Source organism: Crinia signifera, chromosome 9 (assembly GCF_055691185.1).
Source record: "Crinia signifera chromosome 9, ASM5569118v1, whole genome shotgun sequence".
In the NCBI taxonomy this organism is placed as follows: domain Eukaryota; kingdom Metazoa; phylum Chordata; class Amphibia; order Anura; family Myobatrachidae; genus Crinia; species Crinia signifera.
The window spans coordinates 29,323,923-29,344,984 of NC_139225.1; the positions used below are offsets into that span (position 1 = coordinate 29,323,923).

The 21,062-nt window shown below is 49.6% G+C and overlaps 2 protein-coding genes and 1 long non-coding RNA gene across 4 annotated transcripts in view; 1 reads left to right on the top strand and 2 right to left on the bottom strand.

Moving 5' to 3' along the window:
* LOC146035300 (ficolin-1-A-like) overlaps positions 1-9,125 on the bottom strand; it is a 38,336-nt gene extending 29,211 nt beyond the window's left edge. For both annotated transcript variants that reach the window (XM_083158661.1, XM_083158660.1), the window contains exons 1-4: positions 9,044-9,125; positions 4,746-4,859; positions 4,567-4,629; positions 2,011-2,073 (exon numbers count right to left, since the gene is read on the bottom strand). In XM_083158661.1, the coding sequence (XP_083014787.1) occupies positions 2,011-2,073; positions 4,567-4,629; positions 4,746-4,859; positions 9,044-9,119 (316 nt within the window). In that variant the 5' untranslated portion in view covers positions 9,120-9,125. The remainder of the gene's footprint in view (positions 1-2,010; positions 2,074-4,566; positions 4,630-4,745; positions 4,860-9,043) is intronic.
* Positions 9,126-13,864: 4,739 nt separating this feature from the next.
* On the top strand, positions 13,865-16,624 carry LOC146035303 (uncharacterized). Its single transcript, XM_083158662.1, has 3 exons — positions 13,865-15,019; positions 15,519-15,587; positions 15,883-16,624. Exons 1-3 carry the CDS (start codon positions 14,203-14,205, stop codon positions 16,569-16,571), a joined length of 1,575 nt encoding a protein of 524 aa, XP_083014788.1. The 5' UTR covers positions 13,865-14,202; the 3' UTR covers positions 16,572-16,624.
* Positions 14,340-17,951, bottom strand: LOC146035304 (uncharacterized). The gene is made up of 3 exons (XR_014460617.1): positions 16,979-17,951; positions 15,864-15,967; positions 14,340-15,575 (listed from the first exon to the last, which is right to left on the bottom strand). It is a non-coding gene; the product is annotated as an uncharacterized LOC146035304 (long non-coding RNA).
* Positions 17,952-21,062: the final 3,111 nt, after the last annotated feature.

Consider the following 21,062-nt stretch of genomic DNA (forward strand, 5'->3'; position numbering starts at 1 on the left):
CCCTCCCGCGATTCGCGGCACCCCCCGTGACCCCCCACCTCCCGCAATTCGCGGCAACCCCCCACCGGAACCCTTGTGAACCCCGCCCTCCCGCGATTCGCGGCACCCAACCCCACGCCCCCCCTCCCGCAATTCGCGGCACCCCCCGTGATTCGCGGCAGCTCCAGCATTAAATTGCACATGGAAAACACTGACATGGCTATGGTCGACAATGAAAAAGGTTGACATGAGTTTTTGAAGTTTTTTTTTTCATTTTTTGAATATTTTCATATTCATTCTCATGTGTCGACATGGACACCAATGAAGTGCCACACTTATGTCAACATTTACATGTGTTGACCTTTCTGTGTTGATTTTTTCTTGTGGCGATTTGTGTCACCCCCCCCCCCCACAACCCCCACTCCCGCGATTCACGGCACACACACACACACCTCCCCCGCGATTCTCGGCACCCCACCCCGTGACCCCCCCTCCCATGATTCACGGCACACCCCCGTGACCCCCCCCTCCCATGATTCGCCGCAACCCCCCCCTCCCGCGATTCGCGGCACCCACCCCCGCGACCCCCCCTCCCGCAATTCGCGGCACCCCCCCGCGATTCGCGGCAGCTCCAGAATTAAATTGCACATGGAAAACACTGACATAGCTATGGTCGACAATGAAAAAGGTTGACATGAGTTTTTGAAGTTTTTTTTTTTCATTTTTTTAATGTTTTCATATTCATTCTCATGTGTCGACATGGACACCAATGAAGTGCCACACTTATGTCAACATTTACATGTGTTGACCTTTCTGTGTTGGCGATTCGCGTCACACCCCCCCACCCCCCCGCAACCCCCACTCCCGCGATTCACGGCACACACACCCCCGCGATTCTCGGCACCCCACCCCGTGACCCCCCCTCCCGTGATTCACGGCACACCCCCCGCGACCCCCCCTACCATGATTCGCCGCAACCCCCGCCCCCGTAATCCCCCTCCCGCGATTTGCGGCAACCCACCCCGCGACCCCCCTCCCGCGATTCTCTGCAATCCCTCCCCTCCCGCGATTCGCAGCATCCACCCCCCCACAACCCCCCCTCCTGCAATTCTCTGCAATCCCTCCCCTCCCGCGATTCGCAGCATCCACCCCCCCACAACCCCCCCTCCTGCAATTCGCGGCACCCCCCGTGACCCCCCCTCCTGCAATTCGCGGCACCCTCCGCGACCCCCCCTCCCGCGATTCGCGGACACCTAAGTTGCAATACAGGCATCTTTCATACAATTCTAACCATATTTCTCATATACAAACGTTCACAAATTAAGGGGGCGCAGCCCCTTACGACGGTGTGAAGAGCGCCCGTAGGGCGCGATGAATCACCTAGTATATATATAATTATATAATTTTTATTTATTAGCATATCATATTAGCCTCAGACAGACCACCTCACGTGACAGGCGGCATCCGGCAGAAGCCAGTGCGCATGTCCGCCCTGCTCGGCTCGGGCGCATGTGCAGAAGAAAAAAAATATATATATCGCTTACCAACACTGTAACGCACATTCCTAGCGTTACAGCAAAGAATATAGAATAAGGAGAATAAGGAGGAGGTAACGCATCGGAACAAGCGCAAAAATAACCCGGAAATTTACATAATTCGCTGCGATTTTTAAAGAATCTCCCCCTATATCTCTCTGCCCTAGTCTCTCACTTTCTCCTCCCCTCTTCTCTTCCCACAGTTCCCCTCTTTTTTCTTCCGCTCACTCAGACAGTCTCTGATTCTCTTTCTATACCTGAAACCTTCTCTCTCACTCCGTCTCTTCCTAACACCATCTTTCACTCGCTGTCTCTCCCCTTTCTCTCAATGACACCCTCCCTCACTCTGTCTCTCTCTTCTTTTCTCTCCATGACGGCATCGCTCACTTCCTGACTCCCTTAACAATGGTGGGATGGCCCTTACAAAAGTTTGGTATGTGGCCCACACAGTTCTAGTTACGCCCCTGGTTCTGGATTTAGGATTTAAGCTATTTACCTTTGACTCCTGCGGTTCCGTCCTTTCCAGGAGTTCCCTGAGAGCCCTTATCCCCTCGTTCTCCTGGAAACATGAGAAATAAACATTTAAGGTACCCATACACGCTGCAATAGCAGTGTTAGTTGCGATGCATTATGAGCAGGATCGCATCGCAACCAGTGTTCCCTCTAAGCTGTGCGCGCGTGTGTGCGTTTCCAGTTATATATATGTGACGCACAAAAATTTTAATTTCCTTACAAAGTTGCACAGCCAAAATCTTTTGCCGCACACAGCCTTCATAAAATTAGAGGGAACATTGATCGCAACGCTTGCGTTTTGCATGCGATTTGTGTGCTATGCAATGCGCGGGCAGTACAAAAAGTATGTGCAGCACATACTTTTTGTACTGTGCGATGCTTGTGGGATCGCGCATCGCATCACATCACATTGCACGCTGCTGTCGCAGCATGTATGGGGGCCTTTAGAAAGATGTGGGTCTGTTCCCTTGTGTTGTCATTTGCTGCGTCCCAGGACCAGATAAATTGGCATGGTGTTGTAATGTAAAATAATTACCTTTCGGCAGGGCTGGATTAGAAAGGGGATTTCTGGATCAGTTTCTGTCTATCATTTCTTTATTGCAGGGTTGCCTACATGACCCTCTCCCTCAGGGAGAAAATGCTCTATTCCTGGACTTCCCTGGTAATGTATGATTGCCATCAACTGCATACCTCCCAACTTCTGTGTTGGGGAAATAGGGACACTCGCGCGGCCAGAAAGGGGGTGGGGCATATGCAAATGAGGGTGTGGCTTAGGCTAATTAGCCGCAACCTCATTTACATACGAGAATAGACGCTATTAGATTGGGGGGGTCTCCCAACTGCCACCCCCGCAGCGGGACAATGCCTGCCGCGGGTGGGACAGCGGGACAGGACCCGAAAATCGGGACTGTCCCGCTGTAATCGTGACATTTGGGATTTATGCAACTGTGGTGACACCTTTCTTATCAATTACCCAGCTCCCCACAGGTGCTGGCAATCATACATTACCAGGGAAGCCCAGGAACAGAGCATTTTCTCCCTGAAGGAGAGGGTCAGGTAGGCAACCCTGCTTTATTGCGTCCCAGAATCAGATAGAATCTGATTGGTTGCTAGGGGCAATGTCTGTCCCGCTGACAGTGAGGCTGATTTATGTGTTTTTATAAGAACTCCTGAAGTGTATTATGTTGTATACGAGGTGATTCATCGCACCCTACGGGCGCTTTTTCGCACTGTCGTAAGGCAGGGTTGCCTACCTGACCCTCTCCATGAGGGAGAAAATGCTCTGCTCCTGGACTTCCCTGGTAATGTATGATTGCTAGGTAATTGATAAGAAAGGTGTTTCACTTCAGGTGATGGCAATCATACATTACCAGGGATGTCCAGGAACAGAGCATTTTCTCCCTCATGGAGAGGGTCAGATAGGCAACCCTGTCGTAAGGGGCTCTACCCCCTTAACTTGTGAATGTTTTTATTGCGTGAAATATTGTACAGATGTACCGGGTCTCGTCTTTGCTGGCGGCGGGGCGGCGAGGCGGACGCATTACTGTCCGCCTCCCGCTCGAGGGGCAGGGGGGGGACCCGAGGAGGCTGCGGGGGGGGGGTGCGGTCGCCCGGTGTGGGCACCGGGCGACCGAGGGCAGCACCGTCGGAAGGGGACGCGCGCGCACCTTGTGCACGCGCGTCCCCTTCCGGCATACAGATGGCGGTGGGGCAGGGGATGGCAATGGCGACGCCATCGCCATCCCCTGCAAAGATGAGACCTGTTACATCTGTATGTATTTTATGGAGGATGTACTGCATTTTGCTACAGAGGTTACATTTTTGGGAATGCGGTCATCTGGTTTACAGCATGATTGTCGACAGTCATTAGGTCGAAACCATTAGGTCAACATGGCAAAATATTGACACGGGTCTAGGTCGACATGGTTCTAGGTCGAAAGGTCATTAGTTCGACAGGTCATTAGTTCGACAGGTCATTAGTTTGACATTGTCTAGGTCGACAGTCAAAAGGTCGACATGGGGTTTTTCACTGTTTTTTTGAGCCGACATGTGCCGACAGGCGGTATTACATGCCCTACCATCCACTAGGGCGTGGTGGGAGAATAAAATAGTGTGCCGAGTGTAGTGAAGCACTTTAAACTGTGTCCATGTCGACTGTGTTGACATTTGGGTAAAAAAATAGTGAAAAACCCCATGTCCACCTTTTGACTGTCGACCTAGACACTGTCGAACTAATGACCTATCAAACGAATGACTTTTCTACCTAGAACCATGTCAACATTTTCCCATGTCGACCTAATGGTGCCGACCTTATGACTGTCGACCATCAGTCTGTAGACCCAAATTTTGGAAATGAAAAGGGTGTATGATTGGGAATGGGGTTTTGCTTGTTTTGTTTGTATGAAGAGTGCTTAGAGAGTAAGATGTACAGATGAGGGTGCGTAAGTTGTTTGTGGGATGGTTGGGAGGGATGGCGGGGTTTGAGGAGCAGGGTTGGTGTGGGTGAGGGATGGTGTGGGGGCGTGCTTAAGCTACTTACCTTTCTCTCCCGTAGGTCCGGCCTTCCCAGGAAATCCCAGTGAGCCCTTCTCCCCTCGTTCTCCTGGAAACATGGAGATTTACTGTACTGTAAGCATTTAGAAGGATGCGGGCCTGCTCTTTGTGTTTGCTGTGGCCCAGGACCAGTTAAACTGGCATGGCATTGAGTAGAATGATTACCTTTGGGTCCAGTGGATCCTGCCGTCCCGGGAAGTCCTGGTGCACCTGGGGTCCCAGGACACCCCCTTAATATAGCCATCGTTTCTGATCCCCCGACCCCAACAAGCTTCACATCTGTGGTGAGAAAAGATGTTTAGATCCATGGGCAGAAATCTGTTGCCCGCACTCTTCTTTTTTTTAAATTGAGTAATTTGTATTAAAATTTCTATATAAGAAAATATATGTGACCCCCCCCTCCTGCCATTCGCGGCACCCCCCCTCCCACGATTCCCGGCAACCCCCTCCCGCAATTCGCAACAAACACCCACCTCGCCTCCCGCGATTCGTGGCACCCCCCGCGACCCCCCCTCCCGCGATTCGTGGCAACCCCGCCCCCGCGACCCCCCCTCCCGAGATTCGCGGCACCCACCCCCCCAGCCACGCAACCCCCCCTCCTGAAATTTGCAGCACCCCCCGCGACCCCCCCATCAGCGATTCGCGGACACCCCCCACCCCCCCCCCCCTCCTGTGATTCACGGCAACCCTAGGATTAAATGGCACATGCAAAACACTGACATGGCTATGGTCGACAATGAAAAAGGTTGACATGAGTTTTTGAAGATTTATTTTTCAATTTTTGAATGTTTTCATATTCATTCTCATGTGTCGACATGGACACCAATGCCACACTTATGTCAACATTTACATGTGTTGACCTTTCTGTGTTGTTTTTTTGTTGTTGTGGTGATTCGCGGCACCACCCCCCGCCACCCCCCTCTCCCGCGATTAGTGGCACCCCCCCGTGACCCCCCTCCCACGATTCGCGGCACCCCCCACCCCGTGACCCCCCCTCCCGCAATTTGCGGCACACCTCCCGCAACCTCCCACTATTCGCGGCAACCCACCGCGGCCCCCCTCCCGCGATCCGCGGCACACCCCCCCCCCCGTATGCACACACACCCCTATAACTACCCAGCTTCCTGCTCTCCTGAACCGTAACTTCCACCACTGGAGGAGACACTGACTCAGGGCCACCGTCCTGTACTCCTGTACTGCCACGCTGTACCCTCACCCACTGACTGCACAGTGTCCCCCACCCTCCTCTTTGGTCCTCCGTATGCCTACATACCGCTGACTCAAAAACACCCTTCTATACTATTGCACACACACACACACACACACCTAAACAACACGCACACCCCCCACACACCCACAAATGCCACTGTAAGCTCCACACTATCAATGTACATCTTAAGGTGCGTACACACGGGGGTGATTTTGTACACTATCGCGGGAAATATGGTTGCTAAGCGACCATATTGCCCACGATGGGAGTGTGCACCGGCGATATATTGCCGGGTGTGCGCTCCCGTTTTTACCCCTGTAGTGATCGCTGGTCGCAGGAACATGCTCCTGCGACCAGCTGATTACCACTGCCGTGCTCCCCCCGGCAGTTTCTTTTTCATCAGCGACCATCTCTGGTCGCTGATGAAAAGGAGAAACTGAGCAATATATTGCTCAGCCATATGTTGCTCAGCCATATATGGCTGAGCAATATTTCTCCCCAGTGTGTACGGAGCTTTACTCTGTAACCGCTTTTTAATTAAACAAAACAATACACACCCCCTTCCACATCATATGCTCTCTATTTAACACATTTCATTTATAACTCAAGTTGCAATACAGGCATCTTTCATACAATTCTAACCATATTTCTCATATACAAACGTTCACAAATTAAGGGGGCGCAGCCCTTTACGCCGGTGTGAAGAGCGCCCGTAGGGCGCGATGAATCAGAATGCGCCATCCGGGCACTGAAAGCAACAGAAGAAAAAGGAGTACATCTTCAGGGTATTGACACACAGAAGTATACTACAATCCTTCAAGGAGAAGTGAACAGCAAATTGTCATCCGTCAGGACTCTATATTAAACTAAATATCCCGTCCCATTATTTCCCTCCCCACTGAACCTAATCCCCCTCTAAATCTACCCAAAACAACCCCCCCCCCCTAAAACCCCTCAAAACAAACCTACCATATAACCCTCCACCCTGTACAACCCAACCCCCAACTCAGGCGTACTTGGATCCCTTAATGAAAACTACCCCTAACCCTATAAGAGAGAATAGATTAGTGGCCTTTAGCTTCTATGTTAAGGCCCCCATACACTAGCCGATTTTGGTCAGATTTCAGCCAGATCAGTCGGATCTGGCCGAAATCGGACCAAAATCGGCTAGTTTTGATGTCCCCTCAGATCCGATGCGCGGTCCCGTGCGCATCGGATCTGAGTCGGGTGGTCGGACCTGCTGCACGTCCGACCACCCGACTTGGGACCTAGTGGGGCGGCACGGCGGTAGAGGGAGCAGGGGGGGCTGGGGGCGCTGCGGGGGACACAGGCGGCATAGAGCCGGCGGGAGCTGTCAGTATGGAAAAAAAAAAAGCCCATACAATGAATGGGCAGCCTGTGATTGGCTGAGCGCTCTCTCAGCCAGTCAGCAATTGGCTGAGAGAGCGCTCAGCCAATCACAGGCTGCCCATTCATACATAGCAGCAGCGGGGACGGGCAGCGCAGTGGCGGCTATTATATTTTTAAAATACTTGTCAAATGACCGACCACTCTCTGATTGGCTGAGAGCTCTCCGGCCAATCAGAGAGCGGCCGGTCATTTGACAGATATTTTAAAAATCTAATAGCCGCCACTACGCTGCCCGTCCCCGCTGCTGCTATGTGTAAGTACACTGCCCGGCCAGGTCAGCAGCGCTCACCACCGCGCCGCCCGCCCCCACCACCGCTGGCCGCCGCTGCCCGCCCCCACCGCCGCTGCCCGCCCTCACTACTCCTCACCGCCCTGCAGCTCTCCGGGTTTTTTTTTTACATGGGATAAATCGCATGTGATTTATCCCATGTAAAAAATGGCACATCAAGTGCCAAATTGTATGTGAGCCTCCCGGGGAGCTGCCTGGCGGCTCGCAGGTAAATTGGGTCCGACTTGTCCCTAGGACAAGTCGGCCTAATGTATGGGGGCCTTTAGATAATTGTGCCAGAAATCTAACCTACCCCTCCCATACTACCCACCTTCCATATATATCTATACTATTATTAATTAACCTCCTACAGTAATCTAAATCAGCTAAGCAGGCTGTCCCCGGCGCCTCCTCCTCCCCCTGCAGCCGGAAGGAGGTCTGGCTGCATTACTAGGGGGAGGAAGGGCTTACCTTCCAGGTCCAGGAGGACCTGGACCAGGTAAGCCAGAGGGAGGGGGAGAGGGGGGTCGGGGGGTTTGCGGCGGAGGCGTCGAGCGGCGAAAAGAAGCCCATAGGCTTCTATAGGGTATCGCCACCCAAAGGTGGTGATACCCTTCCCTGCGGTAACGAGGCAACTGGGTTTTAATACATAGGAAAATGCAGTAAAACTAAGCAGCTCAGTATACGTTCTCAGGGGCAGGAAGAAACCTTGTGACCTACATATACTTCCCATTAGTCCTGATTTCTGGCAACCAAAATAGACATGACCTGCTATAAAAAAGGTATGGGCTCCCCAGTAATGGGCATGGTATTGGAAGGTTTGTGCGCACCAGGTGTGTATATAATCTATGCATACAAACAACAACAGCAAGAAAAACAAATATTAGTATTTATTGATAGTAAAAAAAACTGCACAAATTCTACAGTGCACCCAGAGGTGCATTGGTGCAGAAGGTGCAGTGCACCCAGGGCCACTGAGGACCAAGGGGCCCACTGCTGCCCCTGCCACCCTCTTCCTGTCACCCACTGTGTTTCTCTATCACACTCTAGATCCCCCTGCATCTCCATGTCAGCCACTGAAATGTTTCATGTTGTGAACTTGGGTTGGGGTGGAGGAAGGGTCCGCCACCCACAAGTTCTGATACTGAGTGCACCTCCATATGCCTCATCATCAAAAATCCCCAACATACCTCCGCACCATCCGAACACCATCCACACACCATCTGCACTACAAAAGCCCCCACATGCCTCAACACCATCCGCATACCATCCACACACCATCAGCACTACAAAAGCCCCCACATGTCTACATAGCATCCACACACCATCCGCATGACAAAAACTAAATTGCATTCACACCATCTGCACCACAATAGCCCCCACATGCCTCCACTTCATCCACAAACCATTTGCACAACAAAACCCCCTACATGCCTCCACACCATCCACGCACCATCCTCACCACATGCTTCCACACGATCCGCACACAATCCATATGAAAAAAAAATATTGTAGTCAAACCATTAATGTGTGTAGTTTACAGATAATATAGCGGCAGTCCAGTGTGTCACTTACCTGGGCATGTGTCCTCCGCTGAGCAAATGATGGCACTCAACCAGAGCATGTAGTAGATGCAGCTGCCTCCTCTCATGGCTGGTACCTGATGACCACTAATACATTGCAACACATTTTGAAGCTTTTTATCTGCTGCTACTGCATACCAAACCTCCTGACGAGTAGCAATCATTATGTCAGCATAAAATAATATTTGATGACATATAGGGGGAAATTTACCAATATGAAAAACCTAGTTTTTCGTATTGGTTGTTTCCCTACGACTGCATACGACTGTTTAAGTCGTATGCAAAGTCGTGTTCCGGAGGGGGATTTACAAAGCAGTCAGATACGACTGCTTTGTAACCCTCCGATGGTGTAATGATTCGTATTAGCGGCCGTATATACGGCCGCTAATACGAATTATTTCTAGCAGTCTGCACGGATCAAGTCAGATCCGTGCAGGCTGCAAGGTGTAAAAAAAAATAGAAAAATAAATAAATAAAAAAAAAAAACGGCGTGGGGTCCCCCCCACAGCCGAAACCAGCACCAGGCTGAAGGAGCCGGGGCCGGTAATTAAAAACCAGGGAACCCGACAAATAGGGGTTCCCCGATTTTTAACAACCAGCCCCAGGCTCCAGGTCCGGGGCTGGTTCCCAAAATACGGGGGACAAAATGAGTAGGGGTCCCCCGTATTTTAAGAACCAGCCCCAGGCACAACCAGCCGGCAGGGTAATGTCACAGCCGGGGGACACTTATAATATAAGGTCCCGCGGCCAAAACATTCTCCCTACCGACCAGTCAGCCTGGCCAGGGGCCCTGGGGGAGTGGGGACCCCCCCAATGAAGGGGTCCCCCCCCTCCAGGACTTACCTGACCAGGCTGAAGCCTGGTGCTGTCCTCGATGCCCCTGGGCGGTGGGCATCGAGCTGATAAATGTTGTAAAAAATAGATAAACCATTGTTTTTTACTGTGGCACTACAAGTGCCAGCAAGCCTCCCCAGCAAGCTGGGACTTGGAGAACCACAAGTCCCAGCCTGCTGGGCATTAAAGGGCCCGCTGGCACTTGTAGTTCTACAGTTAAAAAAATAGTGCACAAAACACACTGACACACATTTAAAATAAAACTTTATTACACACAAAGCCCACACATACTAATACTTACCTATCTTCTCTCCGTAGGTAGCCCTGATGTCCTGTGTCGGCGTCTTCTGGTCCTGTGTCGTCTTCTTCCTCCATGTCGACGTCGCTGTCGGCGATGGTGTCCCCGTCCGGATCCGAAGAAATCCATTTGGGAAGCTGTGGAAGGAAACCATACTCACCTGTCCCAGCGCGACGTAGTCCAGGTAAGGGTCTTTGCAAAAAAATAAACCGAAAACCCCGAAACCAAACCGGACACGACGGAGACGCACGGTGTGTTTGTTTACATCGTGCGGCTCCGCCTCCCGAATGCCGCTATTGGCCGCCTTGCGGCCTAGCGGCCAATCAGGAGCCGCTAGGCCGCAAGGCGGCCAATAGCGGCATTCGGGAGGCGGAGCCGCACGATGTAAATAAACACACGTGCGTCTCCGTCAGAGTCCGGTTTGGTTTCGGGGCTGTCGGTTTGTTTTTTTGCAAAGACCCTTACCTGGACTACGTCGCGCTGGGACAGGTGAGTATGGTTTCCTTCCACAGCTTCCCAAATGGATTTCTTCGGATCCGGACGGGGACACCATCGCCGACAGCGACGTCGACATGGAGGAAGAAGACGACACAGGACCAGAAGACGCCGACACAGGACATCAGGGCTACCTACGGAGAGAAGATAGGTAAGTATTAGTATGTGTGGGCTTTGTGTGTAATAAAGTTTTATTTTAAAAGTGTGTCAGTGTGTTTTGTGCACTATTTTTTTAACTGTAGAACTACAAGTGCCAGCGGGCCCTTTAATGCCCAGCAGGCTGGGACTTGTGGTTCTCCAAGTCCCAGCTTGCTGGGGAGGCTTGCTGGCACTTGTAGTGCCACAGTAAAAAACAATGGTTTATCTATTTTTTACACAATACCATCAGCCCGGTGACCACCGCTCCAGGGTCACCGGGGACAGCACCAGGCTTCAGCCTGGTCAGGTAAGTCCTGGAGGGGGGGGACCCCTTTATTGGGGGGGTCCCCACTCCCCCAGGGCCCCTGGCCAGGCTGACTGGTCGGTAGGGAGAATGTTTTGGCCGCGGGACCTTATATTATAAGTGTCCCCCGGCTGTGACATTACCCTGCCGGCTGGTTGTGCCTGGGGCTGGTTCTTAAAATACGGGGGACCCCTACTCATTTTGTCCCCCGTATTTTGGGAACCAGCCCCGGACCTGGAGCCTGGGGCTGGTTGTTAAAAATCGGGGAACCCCTATTTGTCGGGCTCCCTGATTTTTAATTACCGGCCCCGGCTCCTTCAGCCTGGTGCTGGTTTCGGCTGTGGGGGGGACCCCACGCCGTTTTTTTTTTTAATTTATTTATTTTTTCTATTTTTTTACACTGCAGCCTGCACGGATCTGACTGATCCGTGCAGGCTAAAACGCAAATAGAACAGGAAAATGGTGTTCTATTTTCCTGTCGTATTTGCGTGGGTGTTTCACACCACTAAGCAGCCGTATTGTCAGTACGGCTGCTTAGTAAATCAGAAACCACCATTCTTTTGAATGGTGATTTCTGTCGTATCCTATCGATGGTGTAGACATTCGTATTTGTAACTACAAATACGAATGTTCCATCTTTAGGACTACGAATTGTTGTATTTTTGGGATTGTAAATCCCGAAAATACAAATTCGTAAAAAAAAGGTGTATTTCTCCCTACGAATACACCTTTTTTCTACGAATCCATTTTGGTAAATGTCCCCCATAGCTTCTCCTAGCCAGACTGACTCTGGTAAGATTTTGCTCCAATTACTATTGTTTTGTGTTTTTCTTAGCCCTTACATACTGTATATAGAGGGGATTATTGTTTTTTTAATGTGAATAAGGGGCACTACTAGTAGTGGAATAAGCCAGGTGGGTTGTTTCAGGGCATGTGGGTTGTTTCAGGGCATGTGGTTTCATGATCATATCATTGTGGACCATGCCCCGCTGTGCATACTGTAGCTGAGATTCTTAGTATTGTAAGTAGGGGTTGTGTGTCTGTGTGCAGGAGCGGATCCAGGATAAAATGACAGGGGGGGCACCATGATAAAAGAGGGTTTAGGTGGGGGAGGGGCGGTGTTAGTGGTTCCAGTGTACATGCTAATAGGCCAGCAGAGAGAGGGTGGGAATGGGATTAAAAATAGGCCCTGTCATTTAAAGTATGCAGGCCCACCATGGCGACAAAAGTGAAGGATGTAGTTGTGCGCACGCTGAAGGCGCGCTCTGGAAAAGGGTGTGTGTCCACTCAAAAGGGGGCATGTCCTTGAGTGTAGTGTACAACACCATATTCAACTTCTACACATTATGCAACACAATACTAGACCCTTACACATGATGCCAAATGGAATGAGCCAAAATTCACATAATGCCACATCGATTGTGTCAAAATTTACATAATGCCACATGGATTGTGTCAAAATTCACATAATGCCACATGGATTGAGCCAAAATTGACATAATAACACATGGATTGAGCCAAAATTCACATAATGCCAAATTGATTGAGCCAAAATTCACATAATGCCACATGGATTGAGCCAAAATTCACATAATGCCACACGGATTGAGCCAAAATTCATATAATGCCACACGGATTGAGCCAAAATTCACATACTGTAATGCCAAATGGATTGAGCCAAAATTCACATAATGCCACATGGATTATGTCAAAATTCACATAATGCCACACGGATTGAGCCAAATTCATAAAATGACATACAAATTGAGCCAAATTCATAAAATGACATACAAATTGAGCCAAAATTCACATAATGCCACATGGATTGAGCCAAAATTCACATAATGCCACACGGATTGAGCCAAAATTCACATAATGCCACACGGATTGAGACAAAATTCACATAATGCCACACGGATTGAGCCAAAATTCACATAATGCCACACGGATTGAGACAAAATTCACATAATGCCACACGGATTGAGCCAGAATTCACATAATGCCACACAGATAAAGCCAAAATTCACAATACGCTTCATAAACAGGGACATTGTCCACCAAAGGCGCGCATTAAACATTTACACCATAATGTCCATTACACGTTAAGTCACACGCCAATATGTCCATTATGTATTATGCCAAACACCATAATGCCTATTAAAAATTATGCTACATAAGTGCTTCTTATCTACATGCTCATTGCCAAGGGTTCCATGCTCATTGCCAGAGGTTACATGCTCGTTGCAATGTGGGATTACATGCTCATTGCCAAGGGGGAATACATGCTCGCGGTAAATGGGGGACAGCCGCTGCCAGGCAGAAGTGATAGCCACTGACAGTGGCAGAGCCTGGCTGTATTCAGAGCACTGCAGGTCCCGGGTATTTGAAATAATACCCCTTTCACACCAGAAAATGCATTCCCAGGTTGGCCCCTTTTACACCAGCCTAGTCCCTGCATTTTCTGGTGTGAGGGGAGAGAAAACCACCCCTCCCCCCTTTAACCAGTTATCTAATTTAACCGCCTTTCTCTTCGGAACCAACTGATCCATTTACATGAGACATGTATCATATCGAAGAACTTTTGAGTGGGCTTTGAATGATTTTTGTCCAGTGAAACTGGAACGTTTGGGTCCAAAGTAATCTGCCCTCAAAAACATGAACAGCCATGAAATCACATTTCAAAAATAAAAAAATCAGTTTACACACTATGGGTGACATTCTATGCTTGCACATAAATGCGCATGTTTTTTTAGCGCACCACATCGCCGCAAATCGCACTTTTACAAATCGCACTTTTCAGTCATAATTCGCATATTTAATGTGATGCGTTTTGGAGGCTGAAAAGTGCGAATAGGTGCGATTTGCGGCGAAGTGGTGCGCTTTTAAGTAACAAAATAGTGCGAATTCTTCCGCCGGTCATGTGCGATTTTTGGACCAACCGGAGTGCGATATACAAAACTGTCTCCGCATGAGTAAGAACCCCCCAACCTATTGGCCCACCTGTGTCCCCTCCATTATGCATCACACCCCCTATATAAAGGGTCATTGGCGCCATTTCACTCTTTGATAGGAAGTAAGGAGCATGGAGAGGAGCAGTGGCAGTGTGCGTTCAGGAACAGGTGTTGGTGGCAGAGTGAGGAGTGGCAGAGGGAGCAGTGGCAGAGGGAGCAGTGGCAGAGGGAGCAGTGGCAGAGGGACCAGTGGCAGCAGCCAGACAAGTGTGAGAGGCAGCAGTGTGGCAGGCAGCATGGCCACAGCAAGGGCAGCCTCACACCAGGCCCTGGGCGTCCAGCCCCAGCAGGAGGAGGTGGAGGATCCGCTGGCATCCCCATCCTACAGCCAAGACCTTGATCATACCCCACACCAGCTGCAGGAGGGCCACATGTCAGAGGTGGAGGCAGATGGTGGTGAGGAGGAGGAAGACACTGCCATGGAGGAGGAGGGCTACATGGCTGGTGTTGAAAATGAGGAGGAGGAGGAGGAGGTTGAAGCTGGCCGCACCAAAAGTGGCAGAAAGGTGCGTTTTTCCTATGAAGAAAATGCAGCACTTGTCCGGGCTATCCTGCCAGTGTTTGAGCGTTTGCTTGGCAAATCTCACCACAAGACCACTGCACAGCGCAAAAGGGCTATGTGGAAGGACATCACCCAGGCGGTGAACGCTGTGAGTCAGCACAAGCGCCTGGTCCGCAATGTGAAAAAGAGATTCAACGACATCAAAAGGCAGTTGAAGAATAAAATGGCCATGGAGTTGGAGGAGGCCACCAAGACTGGAGGAGGAAGCCCCACCACTGTGTGCTACAATTCGTATGAGGTGAAGCTGAAGCGCATCATCCCCCCTGAGGTCCTGCCTGGCATGCACGTGGCGGATACCGATAGGCCACAAACGCCATCTAGAGCTGGTAAGTGTGACCACATGCAATCCTAAACATACATGCTAATGTATTATAACTATAATGTTCACTTGTATTGTTATGCTAAGTAAAGTGCTGCTGTGGAACTACATAGCCCAGCAAGGTCATGCACAAGAAATTGCCTGCTACTCCTTTAAAATTGCTGATAATGCTGGGCCTTGTTGTTCCACAACTGCTCACATTGATTAACACTGTAACATTCTTTCTAGCAGCCTAACATGTATGTGGACAAAAACCCAGAGGTGTACTGGTGGTTTAGCTGCCATGCCTACATAGCAAAGATTATACAATAGTTGTCATGTGTACAATAGTGTAATTTTATTAATGTCACAGAAAAATCTGTGGGTTCCAAAACAAAATGGTGCCAAAGAAATAAAGCAGTCCTTGTCCAAAGGGTATTGTCCATTATTGTCATCTCAATGCCTGTTTGCACAAAATGCTTCCCCATTGCAAGGTCCATAATGCCTGGCCATCTTTCCTTCTACAGATTGTCAATCCCGAAGTGCTCACGCATCCAAGACCAGAAGGCCCGTTGCTGCAGAATCTGCGGAAGCAGGTAAATGAACAAAAAACACACCATTACACATACAGTACACACACCCATGTCACCTCAACAATATCTCATACCACATTCAACTCCTGTTGCTACATTGCAACGGAAATGAATGTCATCTGAGCTACGCATGTGACATATTATTAATGTGAATGTTACATGCTGTATCGGGGTACATGTGTAAGTACATAACACCCCTAGGTATTTGCGTCCAGCATCTCAAGCCCTATGTAAAACAGTATAGAGGACAGTGTGGCCTATATATGCATGAGTACTTACCTCTTCTCTGTATCCACAGGTGCTATACAACTAGGGTCAAACCAAACAGATTCTTCAATGATGGTGCTAGACGAAATGGACATCATTCTTGAACCAGTCGACACCTTTGCGGCAGAGGAAGAAATACAGACCTCGTCACAGAGTGATCTTCCCCCAAGTGGGGTGTCTCCCAACCCACCCCCACCCACCAACACACCCCATACAGCCGCTTCGGCTTCCCAAGTAGCTAACTCCTTGGTTAATTTCAAGGAAAAACAGATAGAATTCATGGCCTCCCAAAGCCTCCAAATAGGTAATATCCAGGGGTACATGCGTGACACCTTCCTTCAGTTACGGAAAATGGCACGTAGTGTACGGGTAGGTGTAGGCACTCATGTGCGCATTGCTAACAGCATTGACACCCGTCTTGCTGAGCTAACTGCTGCTGTAAGGGAGCAGAATAGGCATATTGGCAGCCTGGCGCAAAGTATTGCTGCACTCACCCAATCATGCACAGCGCAGACTAATGCCTTACTAGCTATGCAGGCCCAAATCCAGCAGCTGGAAGCCAATGTGGGAGGTGGCACAGCATCCACCCTCAGCAGTGTATCCAGCACCCCAATAAGTGGCTCCCCCACTTCCCCACCCCGTCGGAGTGTTAGGACCCGTGGTGGGCTTGGTACAGGGTCTAGAAGTGGTGTAGGGGTGCCTGATGCTGGGAGAAGGTAGCTCCTACATATGTTTCATTATTTTTCCCATTCCCAATCATCTTGTAACATGCCCCCAGAGTTGTTATTTTTTACCTGCAAAAATGCAGATTGCGTCTGAGAAAGTAGACAGAAGTAAAAATGTCTAGCCGCATACCATTGTGTTTGTGTATTATTTTTTAAGCAATTATTGTGTGCAGTCTAAAATATTGCAATGGTATATGACAATGGGATTGCACTAAAGTAGTGTGGGGTATCTCCTTGGCTGGCAAAGGTTGTGCATCTACATATTCCAGCAGGCTCTGACACTCATGGTTTGGACTGTAATGCTTAGAGTGTGTCAGGGCATGCTGGCACGTGTAGTTCCACACCACCAGTGAGACATGTTTGACTGCATACATCATTCATACATGTCTGAAAAGTACTTACAAGCTAGATATCAGCAAGGGATAGGTCAGCACCACCATCTGCATCCGTTGGGCTCTGTGTATTAGGCTAAATGTGGGTGGAAGCAGATGGTATTGGTCACACATTAGTTAATGAGTACACTTACAGCACAGGTACATTTTGCAGTACAGGGCACATGTGCTTACCAGAAAAGTATCGGCTGATGATGTGTGTGCGCACCAGATTCCCCCTCTGCGTACCCCTCACTACCGGAGGTGTGGTAGGTTGGGCTTCCTCAACGACTGCTGCATGCTCCTCCTCCACATAGGCAGGTTGAGACAGGGCTATGTTGTGCAGCATGCAGCAAGCCTGGATAATCATGACTACTTTGCCAGGGTGGTAAAGCAGTGTACCCGACGACCTGTCCAAACACCGGAAGCGACTCTTCAAGACGCCAAATGTGCGCTCCACCACATTGCGGGTTGCAATGTGGGCTTCATTATACCGGTGCTGTGCAGGGCCCTCTGGGGTGCGCAAAGGTGTCATGAGCCAGGAAACACAACCATATCCTGAGTCACCTAAAACACAGATAGGAAGTGATTGCCTTATATGGTAATGTATGTGTTGATTTCAAACAGGACACAATGGTAGAAGAGCAATATGCTTGTGAAAGAGGAAACACACACATTGCAGCAGGTACAATTAGGGACAGACAGGGTATTATGTTAAAAGGTACTTACCTAGTAGCCAGCCCTCTGGCATTTGGTGGTTGGTAAATCTGTTCCAGAGGGCTGAGTGTCTCAGAATATAGGCGTCATGGCAGTTTCCCGGAAAGCCTGCAACAACACTCAGGATTTTCAAATTTGCATTGGATACAACCTGCACGTTCAGGGAGTGCCGCCCACGCCTATTGACGTAGACGTGTCCCCGCACGTGCGGTGCCCTAATCCCAATGTGTGTGCAGTCTATAGCTCCCAGCACGCCAGGGAATGCTGAGAGTCTATAGAAAGCCAACTTGTGGTCCTGCCACTCCTGCTCAGAACTGGGGAATCGGATGTATGTCCGCCACAACTTCTTTAAAGCAAGTAACACTTGAGTGAAATGCTTAGAGAAAGTGGCCTGTGATACCCCCAAGGCCCATGAGGTCACAGACTGAGTGGAGCCTGTGGCCAAATAGTAGAGGGCACACATTAATTTGTGCAGCCCAGACACTGCATAGTTGCCTTCCATAGGCGAATCTAGAATTATGGTAATGGGTGGTCCCAGACCTAGACATAACAGCAGGGAGACCTTTGCGCGGCGTAGCCGCGTGGCAAAAAGGGGGCGGGGCCTCATTGGAAGGAGGCGTAGTATTACAAAAAGGGGTGTGGTATTACACTTTAGACCATACACAGTAATGCCCATTACACATTTTAGCAAACTCCGTAATATCCATTACACATAAAGCCACATGCCAATTACACATAAGGCCACACACCATAATGCCCATTACACATTGTGCCACACATCATGATGCCCATTACATACTATATAACAAACCGTAATGCCCATTACATATTTTCCACATAAGTGCTGCTTACCTACGTGCACATTGCTAGGGGGTTCTTGCTTGATGGCACCATAGTACCCATTACACATGATGCCGCACACAATAGTACCCATTACACATGATGCCGCACACCATAGTACCCATTACACATGATGCCGCACACAATAGTACCCATTTCACATGATGCCGCACACCATAGTACCCATTACACATGATGCCGCACACCATAGTACCCATTACACATGATGCCGCGCACCATGATGCTGCACACATAATGTCCCTTACACATGATGCTGCACACATAATGCCGCTTACACATGAGGCTGCACACCGTAATGCCCCTTACACATTAAGCCACACATTATGCGTAATGCCCCTACATACCGCCACTTGTCCCTTAAGCAATGCCCCCAAAAGTGCCAATTACTGTAAATTTTTCTATGAGCCTTCGCTGCTGCTGCAGGGAGAGATGGAGAGCAGTGCAGCTGCTTCTATGGGGAGAGGAGCAGAGCGCAGAGCATGCTCCCACTCCCCTCCTGGTGTCCCCTCTAGCCGAGTGGACATTTGAAATATTGTGCGCACTGTTGTTGTGCATGACGTCAGGGGAGCCCGCCGGGCGCCGGCACCACATGATTAAATAATACCCCTTTCACAACAGAAAATGCAGGGATTTACCCGGGAATATGGTCCCAGGATCATGCAGGGAAGTTCCCAGGCTGACCCCTTATACACCAGCCTAGTCCCTGCATTTTCTGGTGTGAGGGGGAGAGACAACCACTCCCCTCTCCCTACCCCCCTTTAACCAACCAGCTATATCTTCGGAACCAACTGACCCATTTACATGAGACCAGTATCATATTGAAGAACTTTTGAGATGGCTTCGAATGATTTTGGTCCCGTGAAACTGGGCTGTTTGGTTCCAGAGAAATCTGCCCTCAAAGAACATAAACAGTCATGAAATTACATTTAAGAAATGAAAAAAATGGTTTAACCTCAATATCCCTGGAACCAATTAACCCATATGGATCCAGCCTGGTATCAGATTGAAGGCCCAGCGATTTGGGACTGAGATCAACCTCGAGCTTCAGTGATGCCGAAGGGGGAACTGGCAGCGGTTGAACTGGGTGGGGGTCGGAATTAGCGGGTCCCATGTTATCCTATAGGGAAAATGTTCCAGCTTTGCCTGTCCGTATCTCCGGTTCCCAGGGGGCTAGAGACACAGGGGTGGGCTCATTGGAAAGCACCATCCCTCAGCTACAAAATGGGCTAATGGGTGGTCCTGTGCACCCCCGGACCACCCCCTAGATTCGCCTATGTTGCCTTCCCCAAAAGGGTCCAAATCCTCTCTCACCTGCTCATATAAGTCCAACAGGTTAATGCGGTTCAGCCTAAACATCCCCACAACCTGCTGATCCGAGAGGGAGTCCAGGTAGAGCCGAGCACGATACATACGTGGGGTACGCAGTAGTCGGGGGGCTACCTGGATCTGGCGCGCAGCTTCCTCCCTCCTGCGCAGCTCCTCCAAATGGGCCACATCACAAATCATCAACTCCAAACCACTCTGCAAAATCTCCATGTTTCAAACCCTCACAGGTGTCCTAAATGCTGTTGGGGTTTATGTAGGGGTGTTTGTGAGTGAAAATGAGGGCACCTGTGTTGAAATTAACCATGTGTGCACTTGACCAAAATGAGTTCTGTGCAAATTCGCCAAACAGAACCTGGTCTGAAATAAGTGCGATAATTAGACACCTAAAAAGTGCGATTTGCGAAAACGCATTGCATTAAATAAGCGATTTGTATACTTTCCTATACGAAAACATCTGGATGCGATATAAATGCGAAATAATCTCGCACTTTTGTTCCGCATACCTTAACGCACATATTATGCGATTTCAGCCCCTTAGCGCATCCCATTAAATTGGCGATTTCAGGGAAAAATGCGATATCGCCATTTTGTGGTCTAATTAACGCCAAAAAAACCAGATCTCATCCCATAGAATGTCACCCAATATCTCTGACACCGATTGACCGATATGGACCAGCCTGGTATCATATTGAAGGCCCAGCGATTTGGAATTGAATTGAACCACAAGCTTCTGTGATGCCAGGGGGGGAACTGGCAGCCGTCGGAACGGGGTGGGGGTCGGAATTGATGGGTCCCATATTATCCTATGGGGAAAAAACGTTCCAGCTTTACCAGGCGATATCTCCGGTTCCCGGGGGGCTAGAGACACAGGGCTGGGCTCGTTAGAAAGCCCTGGTCCTCAGCTACAAAATGACATGGGGGGGCACGTGCCTGGGTGCCCCCCCTAAATCCGCCACTGTCTGTGTGTGTATTACCTCATATTCACATTACACCACAACATATTGGGGCAGATATATGAACTCACATTACACCACAACATATTGGGGCAGATATATGAACTCACATGATTACACCACAACATATTGGGGCAGATATATGAACTCACATTACACCACAACATATTGGGGCAGATATATGAACCAGCATTAAGTGCATAACTGAGGGGATTACGTTTTTGCAGATGTACTAAAAGCGCACCTAACGTGTGCTAG

Bases quoted from the DNA above. Each gene is read 5' to 3' on its own strand.
- LOC146035303 (XM_083158662.1), top strand. From the start codon at position 14,203: ATGGAGAGGAGCAGTGGCAGTGTGCGTTCAGGAACAGGTGTTGGTGGC. The intron at 15,020-15,518 runs GTAAGTGTGACC...TTCCTTCTACAG, and splicing joins ACAAACGCCATCTAGAGCTG to ATTGTCAATCCCGAAGTGCT. The intron at 15,588-15,882 runs GTAAATGAACAA...CTGTATCCACAG, and splicing joins TGCAGAATCTGCGGAAGCAG to GTGCTATACAACTAGGGTCA.